The following is a 21277-nucleotide window of genomic DNA, read 5'->3' as shown; positions in this document are numbered from 1 at the left end:
TTTCTGTTTTCAGGTCAGTAAGAACATGGATAAGTGGCTGTGGATGCTGAGTGCCGCACGGATCATGACCAGAGGAGAAGGCGACTGCAACGTGGTGAAGAGCCGACACGGCAGCGTGCAGGCCGACTTTCAGGCCTGGAAATTGAAGTTACTGAGCCGGCTGCAGGCCCTGGCCAAAGGGGAGAAGAAAGCCTGCTCTGGCAAGTGCAAGAAGAGCAGCTGCAAGAATAAGAAGAAACATAAGGAGGAGGCAGAGGACAGTCGCTCGCTCGCTGAGAAGAACAACTCTGAGGCAAGCCAGCCCTCCTCTCTGATGTCTTTGAACACATGTAGTCATGGTAACTGCTCTCGCACTGCACACCCAGAGAGCAGATTGTTCCTCTGCAGTCTGTGGTGCACTCTTGTAAATGGGATCTGAACAGCAGGGGTGACATTACAGACTTCTGAGGAAATGTTATTCTTTTAGATGTCCCACTCATATATTTTACCTTTTGGAAACTTTGTTCTCATAAAGTTAAGCTCCTTTAATTCCAATTTTTCCCCCTTTTCCACTGAAATTGTTCAGGTTTTCACGCCTGCGTTTCTACTGATTAGAGAGTCAAACAATGAAGTAACTGACTGTTACTACCTAATTTGTCTGCAAATAAACAGAGTGCATCCCTGTTTGTTTACAAGTCTATTATAATGCACTTTATTAATCAAAGTTATTTAATTCAGCTTTATGCAATCATAAGTAATTCTAACTAATAAAATTCACAGCTATCAATTCAAGCAAAGCATTTGTTCATATTTTATCGTAGACATAGTTACGAGTCATAGAAGATTAGAAAAATATATTTTAACATTCAGAATAATTTAACTCAGCATCCCTATGCCATCATTAGTTACATTTATCTGGACCAGAACCACATTTCTAAAATCTATAGAAGGTGGGAGTTGAGACTAAAATATCATAGGCCCTGTTTACACCTGCTATTAAGATGCGTTTTGGTCGGTCAGATCACAAGTAGACGAGGGAGACGCATATCCGTTTACACCTGGTGTCTCTTTTGTCCACTTTCAACCTCTTCTGTCCTGATTTCTTCAAGTGGAGGGTCTATGGTCGGGTAAATGAATGTTTTTTTTTGTTTTTTTTTTCAGATCTTTTTAAGTCTAAAAGACAAGTAAGGGTTAGGGTAATGTTCATGCATTAAGTCAGTAGACGGAGAATAGACGAACTGAACACATTTGACCACATGAGCGTTTACACTACGAAAGCAATCCGGTCGAATGCGTTTTCGACTACCTCTGGAAGTGGTCGAAAGTGGACAAGCTCAAAACATTGTAGACCCTGGTATTAAAACACAACTTAATACCAGGTGTAAACACAGTCATAGAGGGCTCTATTGACATCACACCAACACCCGGAACACACCTAGTATTGTAGTAGTGACTTAAAATTTTAACAAATAATATTACATCCCACTTTTGATCCAACCAAATCCTGCTGGATAAAATCTATCAATATGCTTCTGAGAGAAGTTTAAATGATTTTTTTCTTGTTTGTTTTTCAGGAGGAGCTGATGGAGTCCAGCAGTGATGCGGAGTCCTCCGCTGAGGAAGAGAAGTCTCATGGCTCCGTCATTGACATGGAGGACCTTGGGAATGTGATGAATCGTATGAAGAAAGCCAAGGTAAAAACAGAACCAGCTCCACTCTGTCTACTCACATTTTGTGCTCTATCAGAGGCCGTTTAGTAGGGGTTTAAAGGGATAGTTCACCCAAAAATGAAAATACTGTCTATATTTACTCGCCAAAGTAAATTATTATTTACGAAATTATTTACGACAGCGGTAATGGACAATTCCGTTTCCAACCTGTAGGGCGACCGAAGAAGAAAAGTTCCTTAGTGTTGCTTTAATGGTGGGGCAGAAATCTCTAGAGTTTCATTTCAAATATCTTCATTTTAGTTTCAAAGATGAACAAAAGTCTTATGGGTTTGGAACGACATGAGGGTAAGTAAATGACAGAATTTCCACTTTTTGGTGAACTATCCCTTTAAATTTCTATCTTTTCCTTACGCAAATCTATCGTTTGGCTTCAGAGGACTTGGAATATAGCCTACAATTAGTATGGACCGCTATGAAGGTACTATTTTGGAGCATGACGTAATCTCTATGAGCTGTCGTTGTGTGGCAAGAGCTGCTTGAAGATGCTTCAAATTTATACTTGGGTTGGACAATTTTTTTTTTTTTACAACGAGCGGTTTTGGACTGACGTGAGGGTGAGTAAATAATGACAGAGTTAGGTGAACTCTTCCTTTAAAAGGACAGAGTGCTGGAGAGTCATCGGCAGTGGCTCCATTGAAGGAGACTGAGTGGCAGATGGTTTGCTACAGCAGACAGCAGCTCCAGCAGGCGCTGAGAGGACTTGCATAACCGTGAACTGTGATCACTGACGCCCACTCTACAGGCCTGTGCGCAGGAGTGATTCATGAGACCGAAGCGCAGACAAATCTTCCCATGCACGCGCATATGCACACTCTCGCATCCTATTCGCAACAGAGAGGCTGTGAACGCTAGAGCCGAGAAGATCCCAACCCCCTTTTAATCCAGTAAGATCCCTTTATGGATGCATTCAGGATTGGATGCATGTTTAAACGGATTCAGAAGATGTGTTTGGAAATGTGGTTTGCTTCTCAAGCAATCAGTCGATTGTGATGTTCCCGATACATAGATCAAATGAAATCCCAGAAGCTATGAATTTGTCTATGCTGGCAGACAATTACAGGAGGGGGATATGAAAAATCCTGATGAATTTAAAAGCATTATTGATTTATTTACTTAGGCTGTCAGTTTAATTATTGTAGTACAATTGGTTATCAAAAATTAAAGCATTTGTGTTCAGAAACATTGAGACTACAGCGGAATGCTGGGATTTTTGAGAAACATTTTACAAAGTTGAAGTACTTTGAACTTTTGATGTAACTTGTTTGTTTGAGCACCTCAAGTGGTCTCAGGCTGATATAATATGAATATGCAAACACCCCAAATTATCTCAGACCCCCTAAAAGGACCCACAAACGAACCATACTTTTCCTTACATTTTTCCTTTGGGTCCTTTTGTGGTTCCATTTAGTCCCGTTTTAAAGGTGCAGTAAACGATTTCTGAGAATCATCATTGAACACAGTTGATATTTGAAATCAACCCAAACAAACACATCCCTCCCTTCATTTCTCCGCCCCCAAAATGCACGAACATGCAATGCAAGCGTGGATGTCTCTTTATCATAACAGAAGCGAAGCAAAATAAAGCTTTGCAAAAAATAAAGTGAAGATGATGAACGAACAACAAGGAAGAGCAAAACATGAACATACAGTACACAACAGAAGCAAAAGTTCTTTGTCAGTCACCAGCAACACATTCTCAAAACTCACGTATTACTCGCGTATGGAGCAGAAACAAAGAAACCTCTGCATCTGTTTTCAGGCCTTCCCGCTTCAGTCTCTACAGTGTTAAAAACATTTCTAAAATTAACTGTCGGGTGCTAAAGCTCTTGCCTAGTGAAATTCCTCTGAGCTTTTTTCTTTTGTAATGTCTCTCAGCCATCTCTCTTTCTACACTTTCTACATTCTTTCTTCAAATCTCCTGCTTGCTCGCTCTCTCCTCCCCCATCATGAGTGGACACGCCCTCTACTGCTGATTGGCTGTTGTTGTGCTCGGTCCGATCCACTTTCAACAGCGTTTTTAGAAATCGCTTACTGAACGTTTAAGTCCAATTACATTGTGAAAAAAAACACTAAGTTCACTTGCAGCTAGTTCCCATGCTGGTTCACTGTAACTGAGCTGGGTTTGGTTCATTTGCATGTGTATGTGAAAACACCCTTAAAAACACTGAGCTTATGGCTCAAGACTGATGCAGCGGCCAAAGATCCTTAGGTAAATTTGATGCATGTGAATGGAGAACTGCAACAATCCAAAAATGTGCTTATCTTAGAGTAATATTTTAATTTGGGCACTCAGCAATTTTTTCACTTAATTTGATTATTTGAAGTAGAGTAGTTTATTTGATTTTAAACTTTACTTTTAATTAATTGGGAGCCCAAATAGTTAAATTTAAAGACATCATTAAATTAAAATTGGACTAAGTCAGTTAGGTTTATTGTCATTTTTAGCAAATTGCGTGGAAATGATAGAAGGTGAGGTTTCTGGTTATATTGTGAATGATTCATTGTTATTTCAAAGAGAAAAAATCAATTTCATCGAAATGATCGTAATGACTTTCCCTCTTAACCAAGTCTGTATGGCCAGGCTAAAAAAATAACCAGCAATATAGGTAATCATCTGAGGTCCAGTCAAATGATAATGGATAAAATGTTTCTCTGTATGCGTTTATTTCTGAATATATTGCTGTACTTTAGAACCTTCATGTTAGAAGTTCGATGCATTAGGAATTTCATGTCTGAGAGGTGAAGTGTGTCCTTTCTGTGTCATTGTCACAAAACAGATTTGCAAGAATATCCAGAGGTTTTCTGAATGCTCATCCCATCTGCCATTAGTCAGCCAATCAGATAGTCTCACTCCAAACTCGCACCATTGGTTGAGCCAGTGTTCCTGTGTCAGGCTGGTCGGGATGATTTAATTTGATGATGCAAGTTTTGATAACGCCACAGTATGCCACTTGTTTCTGCATATTTAGCTTAACATAAGACACTTAAATTTTGTTTCTAGTTTATTGACAGAAGTATTGTCTAGCTTCTACTGTTTGTGTGAGTCAATGCTCAACCAAAAGTCACAAACCTCTAATAACCCTTATGTTCAGCAAATGCCACTGGGACTCTTATGTTGATCTAGCTAAACTGGTTTGTTTAGCTCTGAGTTTTTCATCTTCACGCTCTCCCAGAGCAGTTGCGCCTTTAACCCGGAGGAGAAACACACCATTACTTTAATACTCTGGTGACATGATGCATCTATCAGTTGGTCATCTGCTCTGCTCTCTCTTTGATTTTGCTGTAGTTTATCATTTTTGTCATTTAAGAGCAGTGAATACATTTTGAAAGGGTTCTTACATTAATGTAAATTTTCTCAGCATATTATTTCATATTATATAATATGCAAGACATAATTAGATGCATGCATAATTCACATTCTTAGTGGTGAATAATTATGTATTAATGACACTGGAATAATGACAATTGTTTTGAAATACAGAGTGTCTAGATTAAGTAGATATGGGTCTTGCGGGTGAAGAATTACTCCGCTTTGGCTCCAGATGGCATCAGAGACATATTGTATCTTGGCTTTACTAATGCAGACTCCTGACCTTGCATTCCTGATGATCTGCACTGCTTTAGTTGTGATATTTTTTCATATAAAAAGAAAATAATTTCTATTTATGAGTTTATTTTAAAATAATTGGTCATCCCAGTTTGAGGTGAATAGATGACATGTAATCCATTCATAGGCTTGTGTGTATGACTCTGTGGCAGTTTCTGCATTGCTTGGAGTGGCATGATGTGGGTTACATTTGGCTCAAACACTGGCATGAGTTTTGAGAAGGTTTGTTCTACCAGTGGCAGAAACCTTTTAGAAAAAAATGTTCATATGGGGCTGCTAGTGGAAGAATTTGCACCTTTAAAGACCCCCTTAAAGGCCATCTATGTGTGTCTCTTCCGTTTACCAGGGCTGCATTTTTTTGATTAAAAGTAAAATTGGTAATGTTGTAAAAAAGTATTACAATTTAAAATAACTGTTTTCTTTTGTAATATATTTTAAAATGTAATTCCTGTGGTGGTTTTCAGAATCATTACTCCAGTCGTCAGTGTCACATGATACTTCAGAAATCATTTTAATATTCTGATTTGTTGCTAAAGAAACATTTTATGTTAGAACAGTGTTTATTTGAAATGGATATCTGTTGTAACATTATAAATGTCATGTTTGATCAATTTAATGCAAATTATCAATTCCTTTAAAACATACATTGCTGTTCATTCAGTTATATATATACACACACACATTTTTTTATTATATATTTTATTACATACATGGCTATTTATTTATTATTATTATTAGTTTCTCTCCTAGGAAACTGGGCCAAAAGTATAGGTGATATATTCTGCACGGCCCTTATTTCTACAATTGAGATTGTCCCTATCCTTAATAAACCAAATAAGTGGCTGTTGACTCGTTTCCATTATCCAATTTAGTAATAACCGGAGTATAGACTCACTCCCACTCCTAAAATCAATAGCCACTGCCTAAGAGCCTCTTACTTTTCGTGTTAAAGGAATAGTTCACCCAAAAATGAAAATTCACGCTCATCCTTATTTTGCTAAAAACCTGTATACATTTCTTTATTCTGTGAAACAAAATTATTTGATCATTTTATTTGAAGACTCGTCGAACAAGTCTTTTCATGCAACTGTAAAAGTTGTGACAATTCTCCAAAAATCCTCTTTTTCATAACATTCAGGTTTGGAATGACATGAGGGTAAGTAAATGACAGTATTTTTATTTTTAGTTGAACTGTTCCTTTAAAGCTCATGTGAGACATTATTCTTGTAGTCCACTGAGTATTTGCAGATTAATATATACATCTATATTAAAGCACACATTTCAATGTCATGCATAGGCTTAGTGCATGTGTGGATTGAGGCAGTGTTTTCACTGTGTAGTATTAGCAAGGTGGAAATTGAGATAACTGCTCATGAATGGGTATTGTCCCGCGGCCACATCAGCCCGTGTGGGACGGGCGGCAGTCGGATCGGCTTGTTGTTGTCATTTGCTGTCAGTCTTAATGTGTCAGCTGCTCAGCCTGAACTCTGCAGGTCCACTGCCTGCATCGCCGCTGTCACTTGCATGGGTGGTTTGTGGGAAATGGAGCGTTTCCAGCTAAAGAGAGCTGCTTCAGTTCTGCCAGTCTGAAAGAGGAGGGGTGCAGATAGCCGGCGGTTACAGCCTAGTCAACTCTACGTTGTGCGTGCCAGTTCCACGACAGATCTCGCTGTGAAAGGGCATAATGTCCGCTTCTCAACCCAACCCCACCTGGTGCCTTCCACCCGCTCTTACTGTTGGATTTTGCTCAAGGGACATTGTGTACTCTGGAACAAAGTCACACAAACACTGAAACGCAGCAGGTTTAGCACCAGTCTCAGACCAGATGTTGAGGGACCTCAAAGTTTTGTCCAAGAGCACAAATCAAGCAAGGCAGAGACGATGGGGCGGAGACGTGCCACTGGTAGGAAAATGAATATCAGAAGGAAGCGCCTGTTTAAGTGCCTATTTGTTTACATGAACATTGCAGTTTGAAAGAACATTGTTTAGAACAGGCTGAAAAGGATATATTATATTATATTATATTATATCATAAAGGTTTGAAAATATTGATATATCTAGGTCATGGTAAGAGCACAAACTGTGCCTTACAGTGATAAATTGGTGTTTTTTATTAATTAATTGTTCTGACAGTGTTTTACGTACTGCACATTTCATACAGATCCTTTGAATGTACTTGCTGTCAGGGCAAGAGCATTTACTATGGAGTTCAGCTTAGAATGATTATTCCCTTCATCTGCCACATACAGTGCTGCACCTTTGAATCACAGTGTCTGAAACTGAAAACCAGACTGTCTGACCTTTTAGTGTGGAAAAAATAGCAAATACCGACATAATATATATACTTGGGAAGAAATATGGAATAGTAATATTTAGGGAAAAGAAGCAGGAACTATAAGCCGGGCTTTCGCCGCCGAGTCTGTATTTGCTGCGTTGCTCGCACTGAATTAAAGCCACAGTGCATTGCTTTTGGACAAAATAGTTAACACACAAAAAAAAAGGGGGAACATGGTCGCATCGCAGCAGAGTATGCTGCACAGACAGTGGTCGAAGGAGAACACCTGAAAAAGGTGGCACAATGGGCGATACTCGACTGTATTTGCAGTGCACAAGCCGCGGTTCAGCTGCGCGTGACAAACGCAGCCAGTTTGAAAATAAAATGGGCTCCTGCTGCTCCTGCTCAGCATACGTACAGCTTCTGCGCTGCCTGTGCGTCTAGTGTGAAACAGGCGTAATAGAGGAAAGATGTAGGAAGGTTAAGCATAATATTTACTTAATCCCTCACAGCCACTTTCTCATCTGCATCAAAGTACAGTCTGTTTCAAAGGCTGTGTTGTAAGTTTTTATTTTCCCCACTGAAATGTTTTGGTAAGATGTATTTTCAGTGTTGTTGGCTGAATGATCGACCTCAAGGTATTGGTACAGTGATTAAAACTCACCTGGGCTGCCAGACTGAAAAATCATATCTCTGAGTTATGCACATTAGTAAGCAAATTGAATAAAACAAGAGTTAATTTGATCTCTTTAGTTATGTACATATTGAAGCATATTTTGAGAAGGTTCAGACTTATTTTGTTCCACTGACGCACCGCCATTGGTTGTGTAACTATGAATGACTTTTTTTTTTTTTTTTTTTCAATATGTGACTTTTTTTTTTCTTTGTGATTATATGTGCTGCAGAGGATGGAAGGAGACGAAGAGGAAGCCCAGGGGGTGAAGCTGTCAAAGCAGAATGGAGTGAGGAAGAGCGAGTCAGAGGAGGAGCGGAGAGAGATGATCACTCCTGCCTTGAGAGATGCTCTGACTAAACAAGGTACAGCATGACCTTAACCCACATGTGGTATTCACTCACGCATAGAAAGATGTCTGTGACAGAAATGAAAGTTGTTGTAGAGTGGAGATCTGCGCAAGCACACACTTCTTTTCATCGTTCTGCTTCTCTAATGAAAATTTGAATGTCTTTTTAGCTTGTACATTCTATACTGTTCATGTTATATTTACATTTTTTTTTTTTTTACAGTAATAATGTGGTTGGTTTTCATGCAATATTTACATGCAGTACTCACCACTATAATGTTTAGTTATTGTGTGTGGTAGATGTGCCGTTATTTTTCTTTTCCTGTTGTTTTGTTTGTTGTTTGTGTTCGTAGGTTTTAGCTTGCAAATCCCTCTATTACTTTTTTTTAAATTAATTAAATTTTTTTCTTGAATTTCACTGCGTGAATCAAATTTCACTTCCACTTAATGTAAAAAAAAAATCTATAACTTTTTTGGACATTTTATCACGTTGCACTAAAGTTTGGGATCAGCAATTTTTTATTAAGAAATTAATAAAACGACGCAACACAATTTATCAAAAGTGACACTAAAGACATTTATAAGGTTACAAAAGATTTCTATTTCAAATAAATGCTGTTCTTTTGAACCTGCTATTCATCAAAGAAAGTATGACGGTTTCCACACAGATATTAAACATAAGAAATGTTTCTTGAGCAGCAAATCAAAATATTAGAATGATTTCAAAACGAGACACTGAAAACTGGAGTAATGGCTGTTTTGATGTCATGTCTATAGCACAAATTGCGGAGTCTGCAAGACTTGTGGTTAGGGTTTGTTCAGATCTACAACCTAAAATATGAGTAATAGTGGTCCACCACTAATGAAAACTCTCGCTATTAAAATTATACTAGCTCTGCAAGTTTGACAGCTGCAGCTTCTTTATATCAGTTTAAGCACACAAGTTACACAAGCTCCTCACTGTTTACTCCATCCCTGATGATGGACAGTTGTTTCCTGCTTTGCTAGCTGCTTTAATTGAGTACATCTGAGATGGTTGTTTCATCTATAAAACAAAAAACAAAAAAATTGCCAGGGCCCTGATGGTAATAATTAGGTCCTTGGCGCTGACAGTGTGTCACCCCGTTATTGTAAACCTAGTTTAATTTATGATTGTTTCTCACACTTTTGACAGTTTTTGCTTTCCGTAAGCACTCTCATGTTTGTTATTAATAAACTGGCTGTGGAGCTAAAAAGTTTTCTCCTCTTGTGCACTACATATTTCACCCCTGTCGTCTGGTTTCTGATGGAGCCTCTGATGGTGTGACTGTGCCTAACGGAGCTTAATGATGCAGCAAAGCCCAATTACTCCCTCCTGCTGCTGGAGTTCCCTTGAGTTTTTAGCTCCACACCCTGCATTAGACCAACCTGCCTCCAGCCGCATACACACACTGCACACCAGAGGCTGGCCGGCGCTCGCATTTCCACCAAGGTTGTGTGTACTACCAATCAGTGTCCACTGTGCTTGCGGCAATGTGTTAGTTTAACATGCTTGATATTGCAAACTCGCATTCAAGAGATCTTCACAGTATAAGACACGCATTGAGCTAATATTATCCCGTTTCATTGGTAACGCAGTGTGTTGTAAGGGGAATTTCACCCAACCTGTCAAGAATGTGTCCACGTCATTTCTTACCCAAAATGTATAAGGAACAAATAAGTTGTTCTGGTACACAGCTGTCTGGAATACTTCATTTTAATTGTTCAATATCAGCATTCTGCAGTAACATTTTTGCAAGTTTAATTTCTCTCGCATAACTACATAATTTCGATTAGGGATGCCGTTGGTACCATTTCAGTTACTTTTTTTTTTTTTTTTTTTTTTTTTTATCGATCTATTTATCGATATTTGTGCATTCTCATTTCCCTTTTTACATTTAGATGACAGCAAATGTAATACTAAGTAGATCTCTTAAAACAAATAATTTTATAACAGTTAAATATAATCTTTATGAAATCTCAAACTGAATATCCACCTTTCATACTGCACATTGATGTTGTAAAGGTGTAAATTCACTTGTAGCGTTCACAGTAAAATGATTGATTTTATTTTTTAGTGAAAAAATTTTCATAATTAATATCAGCCATTTATCTGTTGTCTGCCATAACATGAAAATTGTTAGTGGCTTATCGTATCGTATATAAGAAAATAAATGCGCAGTCTGTTTGTTATTCACACAAAATAAACTGACAGAGTGATTAAAACAGATATGTAGAGAGGGGTTTTTGTATCATATTATTTATATATTTCTAAATCCCATAGTAGGTGTTTATTTACATATTACAGCCTAAGACTATTAAAATTGTTTTTTTGTTGTTGTTTTTTTTTTGTTTTTTTTGGAAGAAAATATAACCTAGACATTTCATCGTTCGAGTCACCCTAAATGAAGTGACCTCATGGTGGTTTGTTTTTGTTGAGTGTAACACAAGTTGAGTTTGGAACTGTGAACGCACAAACTAATGTGTGTAATTTAGCTGATCTTGCCTGCAGTCTAGAGAAGGTTCTGATGTGAGATTATATAACACTCATTTCCTGAGGGGCTGACTGGTAACCTCCTCTCGCTCGCTGTTATTTTTGCTCTTTTAATGATAAACTGAAATGATTCCCTCCGGCATTATTAGCGATGATTTTAAAGATGAATGAGGGAGAGTGCTAAAGAACTCCTAAGATTGTTTTAAGTCATTTCCGTTAACAGCAGAAGAAATACAGCAGCCAGAGCAGAAAAAGAGGGCAAATGTGTTTGGTCAGAGTGATTGAGGCCGGTGGAAGTCAAAGCCTTGAAATTCCTCCTCATTCACCTCACGCCATAAATAACAGCTTGAAATGAAAACCTGAGGTAATGAAACTAAGATCATACCATAGCAGTGCGTCATTGATCTTGTGAAGTTCTGTTTTGGTGCTTTTCGTCATCAGTGTGATGGACGTTTTTGCTCCTGTCAGCTTCCTATGGTCCTTTGAGGGACTAAATTATGAGGAAATGTTGCATATCTAGTGACTGGCAGACTCTGCATGAACTGAGCCCTTGTTTACGTCTGGTTAACCTTGATCGATGAAACCTATTTAATATGGACAGAACTCCTCTTCATGGATATATTGTCACAAGTAGTCACTAATTTATCCTCAAATTTGAATAGGACTTGTTATAGGTTTAACTCCAAATTAACCCCATTTACTATAACACACTCCTGGTCTTATTGTGAATGTTACTCCAAAGAAAATGTTTTTCTTCATCGAAATGTAGGTAATTTGCCTCTAAATCACCTGTGCTGATATAATGGTTTAATAGCTTTTGGCTATTAGGCTAGGCTAAATGGATTAAGTTATTTAAGTCATTGTTTTAGGCTGTTGTTGTAAATAATGATGCCTTAAGGTCTTTCCAATAGTTTAATTAGTAATTAAATTAAGTTTAAAATTTCTGTAATGATTATGGCAATGTATTTGGGGGAATATTATTGTGGTAAGTCTAGATACTCTTAATGATGAACATCACCCACTTCTGTTCCAAGCATGTATTGAGGTTTAATTTTCTCCACAATTGTGTTAGTTCTTAACTTCTTATTTAGGTTTAATTTTATTACTTTATTACAAATCCTTCACCTTAGAACCGTTTCATGTTGATTTTCATGACTTGCAAGTATGAGAGCATTTAGCATTACAATTACGATTAAAATTAAATTACAAAACAAAATAAATAAAAAAATAAATTAAACTGTTTAATTAATTTATATGAATCAGTTTAAATGGTTAATTTTGCTACTTGCTATTTTCGACTTAAAGGCATCATTCAGAAATGTTTATAGACATCTATTGTGGTATTTTACATTTATCGTTCTTGTTAAAAATGTCACTAAATATCACTATTCGTGAGTCATATATTGGTGCATCTAAGCAAAATATATTAATTCTTCCTTGTATTAATTTAGATTTCTTTCAGCATTTTGCTCAAAATAATAGAATAAATGAAGAACCATTTCAAATTCATTATAAATACTGTGATTTTAAAAGATGACCTGATCAAAAGGCTGGAAATCTCAAAGTATAATCATTTTAGCTATATCACCTGGCTGTAAACTCAGTTTTTTTTTAAGGCTCACTGATGTGTCACTGATGTTAGTGCTTCACAGTTTCTATACACATGAATACTCATGATGTGAAGATTCAGCATGTCTCGGCTTCCAGCTACCCAAATACCGAGCACTTCACAGCTGAAACCAAACCTGCTCTCTGATCCCGGCTCTATCCAAACAGATGCAGTTCTTCAGAGAGAGACGAGCGAACACCTCCCTTACATCCTCAGCCCCAGTGAGCTATTTGCAGACATAAAAGACAAGAACATGTGTTTGATGTGGAGTTTAGCTAATGAACATGGGAGAGGGAGATTGAGATCATTAGTATGGAGCTTCTTTCCTTCTGCTTTTCTTACCACTGACACTCCTGTATGCACGTAGAGAGAAATTGTGAAAAAGAGAGAAATAACTCACTAAAAATACTCACCCCGACCACATTTTCTTCTTTCTTTCATCAAACACAAAATATTTTTTTTTGTCTGTATACAGTGGATGGTAATTTATTAATCCCAAAATGGACAAAAACTAGTCCTTGTTGGTCTTGAGACAAATATAATGTTTGGTGAATAATGATTTATTTAGGTCTGTATGCATCACAAATTATGACAATTAAACATTTTGGTAGAACTATCAATGCAGTGCTAAGTGGTTTTTGAGAGCGGTTTGGTTCTCTTCCAACAGGAAGTCTCGTTTAGTTGTGTTGTGAACTCTAACAGCCCTTTCAGCACAGAGCGATGACTTTATATTCTACGGTTTTATTAAAGTCCCCCTGTAGTCAATAATTTTATCCCGTAAAACTCATCATTGATCACCAAAATTACATATTTAAAGGTTTTGCCTGTGTAAAAAATGTCTTCATGCCTTAAAATAGCTTGAATGTAACTCTACACCCTTGCTTCATTTAGTATACGTGTATCCATGAATATGCTAATTAGCCCTGCATCAGCTCAGAGATTCGCTCGGCCAATTTACTAAGGTAAACTCTGCACAATGGTATCACTCTTTACAACGTCGGACACATAACTGTAATTAATATGATTAGCCTTTTGCTTGACTATCAAACAGCTAATAATGTGTTGCTAATGTTACACAAACCATGTTCTCGTTCGCCATCTCAAAGTCAAACCGCTAGCTTCTAACAATCAGCATCATTAGAAACGCTTCGAAAAACTTAAAACATCAGTGGAGAAAGGCATATAATTCATCACACACCCGCTATATTGCTAAATCTACCCGATTTCCCACATCAAGGGAAAAAATACCAGGGTAACCTGGCTTCTCTTGAAGACTCCCTTTCTTCATGGCATAGGTGATATGCTAAAGCCCTCCCGCACATTGACGTGATTGGTAAAACGTGTTTTTAAGACTGTCTTTAGTTCACTGTAGTATTAAGGAGAAAATTCTCAGCAATGGTGTTGACTTATGATTTTGCACATGGTTTGTTTTAAACCACATTAAAAACACCACATAGACATATAAACAACATTAAAAACTTAATTTTCACCACAGGGGGACTTTAAGACTGCTATAGGGAGTGATGGTTGCCCCAGTGATGGCCCTTACATGTGGATTAAAAGTCTAAATCGAGTCGGATTCCCCAAGGGGACGCAGCGCAGTTGTAGGAGAATGAGGCTATGGAGTTTAGAAATGGGCAGACTTAAGCACATTTGGCCTTTCAGCCTGCTGAGATGTATTGAGGAGCTTTGTTGGAAAATTTCTGGCATTTGTCCTGCTAGATGTTTAAGATCCTGTGCAAACTATAAAATGAAAAATCCTTGTGCTAGTACAGAGTGTACATTTATAAATGCACCATTTCTTTTCCTTTTCTTTTAGGCTCCCTATTTGCATTGCCTTCTATACCATCTCTAACACAACGTATTAAATACTGCTGTTTTAAGCTGTGTTATGATGATTTGTCATAAAAATGTGCTTATGGTTGTGAGGTCAATACAATGATTTTTGAAAGTTGCAGATTAGATTTTAAAAATGTTTGTAGAAATTGCTCTTATATTCACATAGTACAAATTATACACAAAAAAAGGAAAAAAATCCTTCATTCCATTGTATTTCCACTTTAATGTGCATTTGTGTTTGAAAATACTGTTGATGTTTTAACATACATTTTCAAACTATGCTGATTTGCTGCTCAAGAAACATTTCCTATTATTATCAGTGTTGATTTCACTTAAGATTTGATGAATAGAAAGTTCAAAAGAACAGTATGCGCACTTTTTTTCATACTGTGCATTATAACACTGTGATGCCTAAATTCATTTGTATAAATCATTTACTTTATAGTAGTATAGATTTATAATATTGGTAATTTATTTGTTTTTGACCATGACATGAAAATAATAATAAAAAAAAACATTTTAAAATGGTATAATGATCAATAATTGTTAGCAATAATTAATTTTTCCTGACAACAGGCCAACCATATTAGTGAAATTTCCTACCTCTAATCTCAAACATGTTGGTGACTAATCCAGTAGCTGCTGGCATTTAAAATACTAAGTGTTTTGGATTTGATTTCTGTGCTTAAAGGCAGTGTAAGATTCTTTTTGTCTTTTGAGGATATGTAGCTCAATCAGTACTCAGAAAACTTGCTAATCTCTGCATGCCTTGATTCCATCTGATCTTTATTTTTTGTGGTCTGTAGGGTATAAACTAATAGGAAGTCACTCCGGGGTGAAACTGTGTCGTTGGACTAAGGTAGGTTTGTTTCCTTCTATTGATTTGTTATCAAGGCTCTTTAGCAAGTTTCTTTTTTAAAGCAGCACAATCTTTCCAGGCAGGAACAGATTTTCTTTTTATAAATTAAACCAATGTTGCCCCTTTTTTGTTAGTCAATGCTGAGAGGGAGAGGAGGCTGCTATAAACACACCTTCTACGGGATTGAATCGCATCGATGTATGGAGACCACGCCGAGCCTGGCCTGTGCCAACAAATGTGTTTTCTGCTGGAGGTAGGAGAAGATTTGTAAAAAAACTAAAATAATCTATTATTGCTCATATTTGGGGTTTCAACAAACCCTTAACCAAGTATTTAATATTGGGTGTGTAACTCGTCCATTTTTATATTAAAAAATATCCACTTCCACTACTGTGTAATAACATTTAAATGAATCATTTGATACAATGCACTTATTGTGTAAATACATGTTTTCACATTGCACCTGCATGTAATTACAGCTTTAATTAACTTCTGTAATTGCATCTATAGTTACACTGTTGACCCTTCCTTTACACCTTATCTCATCCTTAAACCTACCCATACCACCAAACCTGTCCCTAACATTTTCCGTATACCACCTCAATAGCAGCAAATGTGTTTTTTATACAACATGAACACAAGTACATTGTACTTAAGTACTTTTTTTGACTCAAGTACTTAAAGAAACCTATTATAAAGTGAAAAAAAAAAATGGGTTAAAGGTTAAAAAGTCATACTTTTGTCAATTGTCATTCAAAATATCAGCCCGTATTATGTGAGAGATGCCTGACCAAACAGCTGTGATGTCCATCTGAATAAATTATAAGTGCAACGGTAGATGCAGCACTGCTGATTCATAGTGACACTTGTGGAAAGAAGGTAGTGTTCAATATTCCTGTCATTGGCTGTGAGGTTTTATGTGGGGGGAAGAGCTGTCAAAGAGCATCAGCAATCTAAAGATTGTATTTGGGATGATTTCCACTGTGTGTGACCCTTAGTTGCCTTAAGGTACAGCCCAGCTTAAAGCTGCTTGCTGACAGAGATGGACTTGATTTAAAGTCGTCACTGTGAGCCTGTCAGCCTGACACAAACATCCACCCATAAACTAACAGGACACTGTCATGTCCTACAGCTCTGGGTTAGGACATACTGGGACAGCCTCCAATGCACAAAAACCAACTTCTGTGTCTGTAGTTTGAGTTGCGCTGTCAGATTAACACAGCAGATTGAGGGCGTCTCAGAGAGACTTTGATCCTGCTGTTGAGTAAATCATTTTTCCCATCCTATTTTTTAATTGAATCAGCTGATTTTAAAGGCATTATGGGGCATTATGAAGAAAAATCATCGTCTTGAGATTGTCAGTGAACTATTTTTATGCCCTTGTGTATGAGCAGTGAATCGGATCTAGTTTTTGGCATTGTGGGTTGTTTTGTTGTGCCGCTGTGACTCAGAGCGTTGCGCTAATCAAATTTTCCATCCGTTTCGTTGCCACATGCTGTGCCAATCCTCAAATGCCACACAGTTAATGACATAATGCAAATATATGTGCTGAAGAAGTTTCAAAATGCATAAGTTGTTTAGTCCTCCGCTTTCATGGAATGTGATGGAAATATTTTACTTCGTGTTAGGCGAGTAATTTAGTTAAAAGTGGCACTTGAAATTATGAGTCTGAAGAGGCCTCTTCATGTGGATGGGCTGGATAATTTAGGTGGCATCGCCTGAAACTGAGCAAAGGCATTAGAGTAAAAGCTCTTGAACCCATCTCAAACAGCTGCATTCAGCCCAGAAGCCCATCTTGATAAAGGCAAGAGGGCAAAAAGATCAAGCCTGTTGATTGCTATTGATAAGACCAGGAATTGCTGTAGGTATTTACTTGTCTTGGACGTCATTTGTTTTTGTTTCTTGGTATTATTAATATTAATAGTAATATTTATTAATTTAATACATTTTTTTATACTGTTTTGGTGGTAATATATAATGCCTTATTCCTATATATAAATATATACACAGTATAATATTAGTGCTGTTTATATAATATGTACTATGTATATATTATATTGTGTGTGTATATACAGACCCTTTCCAAAAAATTAGAATATCATGGAAAAGTTTATTTATTTCCATAATTCCATTCAAAACGTTAAACTTCCATAGATTATAGATTCAGGGCCCACAACTTAAACGATTTCAAGTATTTAGTTGTTTATTTGTACATAATTTGGGCTTCCAGCTCAAAAAACCCACGAAAACAGGATTTCAAAAAATTTGAATATTACATGAAATCACACAGTAATTACACAGTGATACCATGGTCATTGAACCAGGTTTTGGTTATTTTGGCAGTGTGGGCAGGTGCAAATCCTGCTGGAAAATGAAGGAAGCATGAAGTGCTCTGAAAATGTCCTGGTAGACGGCTGCGTTGAGTGGACAGCACAGTGGACCAACACCAGCCGATGACATGGCTCCCCAAACCAACACAGACTGTGGAAACTTCACACTGGACTTCAAGCATCTTGGATTGTGTGCCTCTCCATTCTTCCTCCAGACTCTGGGACCTTGGTTTCCAAATGAGATGCAAAATTTGCTCTCATCAGAAAAGAGGACTTTGGTCCACTGTGCTTTATTAAATCCATGTTAGAGTCAACGCAGCCGTCTACCAGGACATTTTAGAGCACTTCATGCTTCCTTCATTTTCCAGCAGGATTTGCACCTGCCCACACTGCCAAAAGAACCAAAAACTGGTTCAATGACCATGGTATTACTGTGTAATTACTGTGTGATTTCATGTAATATTCTAATTTTTTGAAATCCTGTTTTCGTGGGTTTTATGAGCTGGAAGCCCAAATTATGTACAAATAAACTACTTGAAATCGTTTAAGTTGTGGGCCCTGAATCTATAATCTATGGAAGTTTAACATTTTGAATGGAATTATGGAAATAAACTTTTCCATGACAGGGTTTTTCCTGGGTCAAAATTGGTCTTCGGTGGTGGCTGACCGACATGGTCATCCACACACAGCAAAGAGTACCCTAGTACCCACATGATCCGCAAGCCCAATATTGACAATACATGTTAAATTTAAAATAAATACAAAGAAACAGTTTGTGATTTTTTTTTTTCTTATCCTATTTATTCATGAAAAAACGATCACTGTCAGGCTAGATAGTAAAAGAAAGCGATTACAATTTATTTTATATCTATACCTTGATGTTTGTTTCTTTTGTTCCTCGTTGTTAATATTTGGTGGGCGATATGCCAAAAAATATCATGTCACAATTTTTTTTTTTTTATTCAGGAAAATCACGATTCACGATTTTATCACAATTCTTTTTTATGTTGGTTTTACTATTTTGTGACTGAGCATTACAGCCAAAATAATGTCCATATTTTAAAAACAAAGCCTTAGGTAACAAAAACAAAAACAAAATGTCAGACAGGGGCGAAGATATTTTTATATAATATAAAAATATTTGTCATTATTTTCTTTGTTATTAAATATTAAGATCAAAGATACCCATTACACATACACAACTTAATATACAAATTAAATAAACAGTGCTTTATGTTTTCAGCTACAGTAGGTGCATTTAACAGTAGCATTGAAGAAAGTAATTAAATGAACAAATATGAAAATAAAACAAAACAGACTTCACTGTATAAATTATACATTGATACTTATTAAAGCTACTATTAAAGTTATCAGTCAAGAGCAGTGAGTGATTTTCGCTTTGCATTTTGTTGTTTTATTAACATTAAAGGAATAGTTCTCCTAAAAAATCTAATTGTCATAATTTACTCTCTCAAGTTGTTTTAAACTCGAATAAGTTTCTTTCTTCTGTTGAAAATATGTTATTTGGAATAATGTGGGTAACCAAACAGTTGATGTACCCCAGTGTATTTTTCTCCTATGGAAGTCAATGGGGACCAGCTACTGTTTGGATAGCCACATTCTTCAAAATATTAATATTAGAAAAATATTAGAAAATATTAGAAGGAAATGAATACAGGATTGGAACAACATTAGAGTGCGTAAATGATGAGATAATTTTAATTTTTGGGTGAACTATCCCTTTAAGGACAAGCGGCAGCGTGTTTACTATAACTACTGTCTCTTTAAGAGCTGCGCGCGCCGCGTCTAATATACACGCATTGACAAGCAGATTTTCTCTCAATTTTATCAAGTATGCTTTCACTTTAGACATAACCGACTTTGTTTATGTAAACCTTGTGTGTAGTATAAGCACAATACGACTCGAAAGATAACTTAGTCCAGTATCCAGGCGCTGGTAGACAAGCTTTTAGTGCATGTGAGCTTCACATGCATGCGCTGAGGAACACACACGTTAGGACAGCGCATCAGCACGCGAATTAAAAGTTTAACCGACAAGGCATTAAAAAGCACATGCAATAACATTTTATGTGAATATGCGTCGCGTTGTTCAGTACGTTATGTTGGGACAGAGGCGCCAGAACAGATATAATGCACGATTCTACGATATTTCTTCAAAAGCAGTGTAACGTTAGACATTTTAATCATCCACGATCAAAAATCGTCATATCGCACACCCCTAAACCACTTCAAACTGGATAGATTTATTTATTTATTAATTTTTGCGTTTATTTAAAGTTATGTCAGCTGCATGTGCGGAATGCTTGTCACAAGTTGGAAGAGAAGATAAGGCAACTTTTTTTTGACTGCAATTCACACCCAGCGCTAATTCAGCAAAAATATTCTCCGAATGCACCATGTGAAACATGGATTCGGTCTTCCGACCTTTAGGATCAGTTGATTTTGATGCGAGGGAGAGAGCAAAGACAGCTGAAGACGGAGAGTGCGCGCGCGGGGGTGGGGCGCTGTGATCGTTCTCTCCGTCACTCCGTCAGTAGCCTGCTTCACACACAAAACCCAATTACAGATCAAATAAGGCTTTGGCGGGACAAAAAATCGTTTTGGCCGCCGCCAAAAAATTTTCAATGTAGGAAAAACCCTGCATGATATTCTAAGTTTTTGGAAAGGGTCTGTATATGTATGTATGTGTGTTTTTATATATATATATATATATATATATATATATATATATATATATATATATATATATATACATATACATATACATATATATATATATATATATATATATATATATATATATATATATATATATATATATATATATATATATACATACATACATACACACACATACACATACACATACACACACACACACACACACACACACACACACACACACACACACACACACACACACACATATATGAGCATTTATTTAGTTGTACTTTCTGATTCTCAACTCTATAAGCTTGCAACTAAAAACATACTGGAAAAAAAACTGTCTGCTTGTGGGCTAGTTATTCAGACAACCCACTGACTTGTCCATTTTAAAAATGTAGTTTTGCACATCCTCATAATAGGATTTGGCTCTTCCCCTGGTGAAGTGAGGAATATGGCGTCACATCCAGCATTTTCACATCTCCTGTTGCTATTTATGGCACGGGAAGGAAGTAAAGCCACACTGCCTGGCATTTATGCCCTTTTATGTGATGTGAGAGTTGTTGAAAGGGTCACAGGATGCTAATTTGCAGGCAGTGGGGGTGCAGGTGTTGTTCTCAGGGGAATGAGACTGCGGTCCAGGACGTGTAATGCTGTGACGGTGCCGTGCTGACAGGAGCTGTCCTCTTTCATTCTCTCTGAACAGACACCACACCAACCCAGTGGGAACAGAGTGGCGCTGGAAAATGGACCCGGCCGAGAAGATCATTCAGGAGGCCATGGAGAACCACAGGAACATGATTCGGCAATTCAGAGGTAATGGCTCCCGG

The 21277-nt window shown here is 37.2% G+C and overlaps 1 protein-coding gene across 1 annotated transcript in view; it reads left to right on the top strand.

Moving 5' to 3' along the window:
* tyw1 (tRNA-yW synthesizing protein 1 homolog) overlaps positions 1 to 21277 on the top strand; it is a 55074-nt gene that overhangs the window by 3034 nt on the left and 30763 nt on the right. Inside the window, exons 6-11 of the mRNA XM_084127401.1 lie at positions 14 to 292; positions 1554 to 1673; positions 8497 to 8629; positions 15380 to 15432; positions 15567 to 15685; positions 21154 to 21263. Coding sequence (XP_083983527.1) covers positions 14 to 292; positions 1554 to 1673; positions 8497 to 8629; positions 15380 to 15432; positions 15567 to 15685; positions 21154 to 21263 — 814 coding nt within the window. The remainder of the gene's footprint in view (positions 1 to 13; positions 293 to 1553; positions 1674 to 8496; positions 8630 to 15379; positions 15433 to 15566; positions 15686 to 21153; positions 21264 to 21277) is intronic.

This window comes from Abramis brama (genome assembly GCF_963993115.1).
Source record: "Abramis brama genome assembly, chromosome: 10".
In the NCBI taxonomy this organism is placed as follows: Eukaryota; Metazoa; Chordata; class Actinopteri; order Cypriniformes; family Leuciscidae; genus Abramis; species Abramis brama.
The sequence above is the reverse complement of the archived record's forward strand: the minus strand, read 5'-3'. Positions and strand labels throughout refer to the sequence as shown.